General features: G+C 38.9%; 1 protein-coding gene across 5 annotated transcripts in view; it reads left to right on the forward strand.

The window, feature by feature from the left end:
* Positions 1-7326, forward strand: part of PTPN13 (protein tyrosine phosphatase, non-receptor type 13 (APO-1/CD95 (Fas)-associated phosphatase)) — a 226789-nt gene that overhangs the window by 140986 nt on the left and 78477 nt on the right. For all 5 annotated transcript variants that reach the window (XM_011951790.1, XM_011951791.1, XM_011951792.1 and 2 more), the window contains exons 13-15: positions 599-752; positions 1030-1168; positions 1888-2040. In XM_011951790.1, coding sequence (XP_011807180.1) covers positions 599-752; positions 1030-1168; positions 1888-2040 — 446 coding nt within the window. The remainder of the gene's footprint in view (positions 1-598; positions 753-1029; positions 1169-1887; positions 2041-7326) is intronic.

Consider the following 7326-nt stretch of genomic DNA (forward strand, 5'->3'; position numbering starts at 1 on the left):
TGTTTTTATTCATTATGTCATTTGATCCTTATAACAATGCTGTAAAGCAAGGATTACCACTATCCTGATCTTAAAGACAAGAGAACTGATGTCTAGAGAGGTAAAATAATATATCCAGCGTCATACAGATAGTAAATGTTGTGGCCAGGTGTTGAATCTAGGACTGTATGTCTTTAGAGCCACCATTCTTAAAAGAGTGGGCCCTAACACGGTGAAACCCCATCTCTACTAAAAATGCAAAAAACTAGCCGGGCGAGGTGGCGGGCGCCTGTAGTCCCAGCTACTCCAGAGGCTGAGGCAGGAGAATGGCGTGAACCCGGGAGGTGGAGTTTGCAGTGAGCTGAGATCCGGCCACTGCACTCCAGCCTGGGCGACAGAGCAAGACTCCGTCTCAAAAAAAAAAAAAAAAAAAGAGTGGGCCATATTGCCTCCCATCTAAATGGAGTGTCTCAGAGCTCCCTGCCTGCCACATTTTTAACAGTCTTGTATTTATATTCTCATATGATACTCTTTTATGCAAGTCTGACCAAAAAGTGAAGAAATTAGAAGAAAACACTAGTTTTTATTTTATCTGAACATTTTTCTCATTCTGTTTTAGATAATGAATATTTCTTTGTTGATCCTGACTTAAAATTAACCAAAGTGGCCCCAGAGGGATGGAAAGAAGAACCAAAGAAAAAGACCAAAGCCACTGTTAATTTTACTTTGTTTTTCAGAATTAAATTTTTTGTGGATGATGTTAGTCTAATACAGTGAGTACACAAGGGTTTCTCTTTTGCTCCTTTTGGACACTGGTCTTTTGACCCTTTGCTTACTGATACTGAATTACTTGATTCCAATCAATGTTAATGTCTGCTTTATGATAAAAGTAGTATTTCCTTCAACACAGTTTATTTAATCCTTATGCCTTTAAAGCTTAATAATAAGCTTAATAATAAACTCATGGAAACTAACCTTACATGCCTATAATAAAAATCACTGTAGTATTCAAAATAAAAGACCAAGATGTCTGTGTATTTGTTTTTTTAGACATACTCTGACATGTCACCAGTATTACCTTCAGCTTCGAAAAGATATTTTGGAGGAAAGGATGCACTGTGATGATGAGACTTCCTTATTGCTGGCATCCTTGGCTCTCCAGGCTGAGTATGGAGATTATCAACCAGAGGTAGGATTTATGTTTTTATCCAGGACCATTTTTGTTGGGTGTTCTTACCTTTAACATAGTTAATGACTAAACATAATTCACGTGTTTGATGTTTAGATCTGAAGATTTAGAGGCTTCTTTGGTACCTCAAAATGACCAAGCACTCCATGTATATCAATTATATAAAATCATGAAGTGTGGGATTTTTTTTTTTCCTGTTTAGAGTTATCCTGTTTTGGAGTTTAGGAATATCTACCACTTACTCCTTCTCCCAAGTTCTAACCTACAGAGACTAGACACAGGAGTTACTAGTTAAATATAAATTACAAGGATCTTTTGCCTTCCACAAAATGGGCTGGTAGCCTGGCAGAGCTTACTGTATGGAGATCTCACAGTATACTTAAAGCCTGATGTTTCTAAATAAAAATGATCTAAGAGGAAGCAAGGGGCTGGAAGCTGTGCCGCTGGAGCAGCATCCTTCACAACGTTCATCCTAAACTATAGTGATATGAGGCCCTTGAATGTGACACTCCTCAAACTTGCTAATCAGTTCAGTCATTTTATCTCAGTGAATAAAAAAAGAAAGACTGACGCATTTCTTCTAAAACTCATTCCTCAGAGAGAGATGTAGAAATAGAAGTACTTCATCTCTTAGCCAAAGCAAGAACTTCTTTAAGATAGAAGAGGGTTTATTCCAATAAAGGGCAAGCAATTGCTTATGAAAACATTCTTTTTTCTAGGTTCATGGTGTGTCTTACTTTAGAATGGAGCACTATTTGCCCGCCAGAGTGATGGAGAAACTAGATTTATCCTATATCAAAGAAGAGTTACCCAAATTGCATAGTACCTATGTGGGAGCTTCTGAAAAAGAGACAGAGTTAGAATTTTTAAAGGTAAGCATGCAAGATTACAAATGATAAGCTTTGTATCTTTTTCAAGTAAGCAAGAAGTGTTAGAGAACACATATCTAAGAGTTCAAGTGCCAAAAACTGATACTGTGCATAATCTCATCTCATTTATTGCTGACTAAAATTATGATATTTTAATTCCCATTTTGTAAAAAAGGGAAATGAGACTCAAAGAGGAAATGTAATGTTCCCAGAGATATGGGGCAAATATGATTTGAACCCATCTCTATCTGGCTGTTAATCCTATGCTTTTATCTTATTCCATACGCAAAATCAAAATACATTATACAGAAGAAGCAAATGAATTTGGTGAATGGCTTGATAAGAGAGGCAAGTTCATACTGATTCTAGAATTGTTTGTTTTGCTTTTTCTCAAAAGGCTTAAAATTCAGTTACATCCTTTAAAAATGGTCTTCCCACTAAATGCCAATTAATGTAGATGGGGTAGAGAGTCAGAAAAAAATGACTTACTAGGTTACAGTTCTATTAGACCTATAACCAGCTTCTATATGACCTCAGATAAAGAGTGCATTTATGATCAAGAAAAATAGTACCATGTAAACTTCCATAGCAAATATAAGATAGTGTTCCATTGAAAAGACAAATTTTCAGAACATTCTTCTGTTTTAGCTTCCTAGGATATAACAGTATGCCTTCCATTCGCTGCTACATATAGAAAGAAACCAAGTTTCCCAGCCCTATGAAAATTTATGAAAGGATTTTATTCACAGACTTATATTACCTTTAATCTAGTGTTCATGGAAAGAAAGAAAGGCAAGATGGTTTGTTCTGTTTGAGTCTAAATTTAAAAATATTAAATTATGGACCTACACTTTTCTTAGTTATTACATTTTTATACTTGTAGAAAGTAAGAAGTTACATTATAATTTTATTAATAAAGGTAGAAGGCAGATTGGCACAGTGAAAAGAATTTGCATGAGGATTTGCAGGCAGACAGTCTTGCATTTGAATTCTTATTTCAACTAGCTGAGTGACCTTGGACAATGTATTTAACTTCTCTAAGTTTCAGTTTTCTCCCTGTAATTAGCATGCCTAATGAATATTAGGTTGCCCTACTACTTCTAATAATATATTCTGTTACTTCATTTCCCTTTAATTTCAGCATCTTTCTTCTAACTTAAGAAGTTTTACCTTGTTAACACAACCTTCTAAGGCTTCACTTTTGCTATATATTATGTTGCTTTTGAAATATCTTTTATAAATCTGCTTTATTGAAGTATAATTTATATACAATAAAATTTACCATTTTTATGTGTTTGGTGAGTTTTTAAAATATATATGCCATTGAGCTTGAGCATAGTTATGCATGTCTATAATCCCAGCTGGTTGGGAGGCTGATGTAGAATCACTTGAGCCTGGGAGTTTGAGGCTGTAGTATGCTTTGATCTTGTCACTGGGTTCCAGTTAAGCAACAGAATGAGATCCCATCTCAAAATAAAATAAAACAGTAAAGTAAAATAAAATATAAAAATATGTATTCAGCACTACAGTCTTGAGAACAAGGGTTAGCAAACTGTGGCCTGCCTGTTCTATAAATAGTTTTATTGGAACTAGTCCATACTCATTTCTTTATATATCATCTGTATCTGCATTCATACTACAACCGCAAAGTCCAGTCATTACAATAAAGATCATATGATCCACAAAGCCTGAAATATTTACTATCTGGCCCTTTACAGAAAAAGCTTCCCAACTCCTGATATAGCACATTTCGAATACAGAAAGTTCTCTCATGTCTCTTTATAGTCGGTCCCCTCCCCCTACCTGTAACCCTTAGCAACTACTGATCTGCTATTACCGTAGTATTTTTTTGTTCTAGAATGTCATGTAAAAAATAACATACGGTCTTTTATGTCTGGCTTCTTTCACTTAGAATAATACTTTTTTTTGTTTCTGTTTTTGAGACGGAGTCTCACTCTGTCGCCAGGCAGGGGTGCAGTGGTATGATCTCGGCTCACTGCAACCTCTGTCTCTCAGGTTCAAACATTCTCCTGCCTCAGCCTCTGGAGTAGCTGGGACTACAAGCACGTGCCACCAGGCCCGGCTAATTTTTTTTGTTTTTAGTAGAAACGTGGTTTCACCATGTTGGCCAGGATGGTCTCGATTTCTTGACCTTGTGATCTGCCTGCCTCGACCTCCCAAAGTGCTGGGATTACAGACGTGAGCCACCGTGCCTGGCCTAGAATAATACTTTTGAGATTCATCCATGGGGTGGTATATATCAGTAGTTTCTTTTCTTTTTTTTCTGAGTAGTTTTTATTTGTGCAAATGTATAATTTGTTTATTCTTTTCATTAGTTGATAGATATAAAGCTGTTATAAACATTCCAGTTCACATTTTTATGTGAACACAGTTTTTATTTCTCCTGAGTAAATATCTAGCAATAGGATTGCTGGGACCTATGGTAAGTACATGTTTAACTTTGTAAGAAACTTCCAAACTGTTTTCCAAAATCATTGTACAGTTTTACAGTCCTACCAACAATGTGTGAATTTCAGTTGCTCCACATCCTTGACAACACTTGGTAGTTTCAGTCTTTTTCACTTTAACATTTGAAATGGGTGAGTAGTGGTATATTATTATGGTTTTAATTTGTACTTCCCTCATTACTATTTATGTTGACCAGTCTTTTCATGTGTTTATTTGCTATTTATATATCATCTTTACTGATGTGTCAAATGAAACCTTTTACCCCCTTTTGTAACTGGTTATATGTTTCCTTACTGTTGAGAAGTACATGTTCTTTAAATATTCTGCATACAAGTCTTTTATCAGATATATGTTTACATATGTTTACTCCTAGTCTGTGGCTTGCCATACATTTTCTTAACATTGACTCTTCTTTTTTATTTTTAAGAGTCTCACTCGGTTGCCCAGGCTGGAATGCAGTGGTGCAATCTTGGCTCACTGCAGCCTCCACCTCCCAGGTTCAAGTGATGCTTCTGCCTCAGCCTCCTGAGTAGCTTGGATTACAGGTGTGCACCACCACACCTGGCTAATTTTTGTATTTTTCACAGGGATAGGATTTTGTCATGATGGCCAGGCTGGTCTCAAACTCCTAGCCTCAAGTAATCTGCCTGCCTTGGCCTCCCAAAGTGCTGGGATTACAGGCATGAGCCACTGCGCTGGCCAACATTAACTCTTGATGAGCAAGTTTTCAATGTTAATGAAGTTTCCAATTTTTTTATTTTCTAGTTTATAGTTTTTATGTTCCATCTAAGAAATTTTTGCCCAACCCAGGGTTGCAAATACTTTCTAAGTTTAATGCTTTTATTGCCTGTATTTAGGTCTGTGATCCATTTTTGGTTACATTTCATATGTATGGTGAAGTAAGGGTTGAAATTCACTTTTTTGGCGTGTGGATATACAGTTGTTCCAGTAACCTTTGTTGAAAAGATTATCCTTTCCACATTAAACTACATTGATACAGTGTGTTAGTCCTTTATCACACTGCTGATAAAGACATATACCCGAGACTGGGCAATTTACAAAAGAAACAGGTTTAATGGACTTACAGTTCCACATGGCTGGGGAGGCCTCACAATCGTGGTGGAAGGTCTCACATGGTGGCAGACAAGAGAAGATAGCTTGTACAGGGAAACTCCCCCTCTTAAAACCATCAGATCTTGTGAGACTTACTCACTATTATGAGAACAGCGTGGGAAAGACCTGTCCCCGTGATTCACTTACTTCCCACTGGGTCCCTCTCACAACATGTGGAAATTCAAGATGAGATTTGGGTGGGGACACAGCCAAACCATGTTCTGCTTCTGGCCCCTCCCAAATCTCATGTCCTCACATTTCAAAACCAATCATGCCTTGCCAACAGTTCTCCAAAGTCTTAATTTGTTTCAGCATTAACTCAAAAGTCCACAGTCCAAAGTCTCATCTGAGATAAGGCAAGTCCCTTTTGCCTATGAGCCTGTAAAATCAAAAGCAAGTTAGTTACTTCCTAGGTACAATGGCGGTACAGGCATTGGGTAAATACAGCCATTCCAAATGGGAGATACTGGCCAAAACAAAAGGGCTGCAGGTCCCATGCGAGTCTGAAATCCAGCAAGGCAGTCAAACCTTAAAGCTACAAAATGATCTCCTTAGACTGCATGTCTAACATCTGGGTCACGCTGATGCAAGAGGTGGGCTCCCAAGGTCTTGGGCAGCTCTGCCCTTGTGGCTTTGCAGGGTATAGCCCCCATCCTGGCTGCTTTCATGGGCTGGTGTTGAGTATCTGTGGCTTTTCCAGATGCATGGTGCAAGCTGTCATTGGATCTACCATTCTGGAGTCTGGAGGACAGTGGCCCTCTTCTCACAGCTCCACTAGGTGGTGCTTCAATTGGGACTCTGTGTGCAGGCTCCAGCCCCACATTTCCCTTCCCTACTGCCCTAGCAGAGGTTCACCATGAGGGCCCTGCCCCTGCAGCAAATGTCTCCCTGGGATCCAGGAGTTTCCATACATCCTCTGAAATTTAGACGAAGGTTCCCAAACCTCAGTTCTTGACTTCTCTGCACCTACAGGCTCAACACCATGTGGAAGCTGCCAAGGCTTGGGGCTTCCAGCCTCTGAAACAACAGCCCGAGCTGTACCTTGGCCCCTTTTAGTCGCAGCTACAGTGACTAGGATGCAGGGCACTAAGTCCCTAGATTCTACGCAGCAGAGGGACCCTGGGCCTGGCCCACAAAACCATTTTTTTCTCCTAACGCTCCAGGCCTGTTATGGGAGGCGCTGCCACAAAGGTCTCTGACATGCCCTGGAGACCTTTTCCCCATTGTCTTGGTAATTAAAATTTGGCTCCTTGCTACTTATGTAAATTTCTGCAGCCAGCTTGAATTTCTTCTCAGAAAATGGAATTTTCTTTCTATCACATTGTCAGGCTGCAAATTTTCCACACTTTTATGCCCTGTTTCCCTTTTAAAACTGAATGCCTTTAACAGCACCCAAGTCACATATTGAATGCTTTGCTGCTTAGAAATTTGTTCTGCCAGATACTCTAAATCATCTCTCTCAAGTTCAAAGTTCCACAAATCTCTAGGGAAAGGGCAAAATGCTGCCAATCTCTTTGCTGAAAAAAATAAAATAAAATAACAAGAGTCACCTCTGCTCCAGTTCCCAACGGGTTCCCAGCAAGTTCCTCATCTCCATCTGAGACCACCTCAGCCTGGACCTTATTGTTCATATCACCATCAGCATTTTTGTCAAAGCCATTCAACTAGTCTTTAGAAAGGTCCAAACTGGCCGGGCACGGTGGCTCA

This window comes from Colobus angolensis, unplaced genomic scaffold (assembly GCF_000951035.1).
Source record: "Colobus angolensis palliatus isolate OR3802 unplaced genomic scaffold, Cang.pa_1.0 Scaffold328, whole genome shotgun sequence".
NCBI lineage: Eukaryota > Metazoa > Chordata > Mammalia > Primates > Cercopithecidae > Colobus > Colobus angolensis.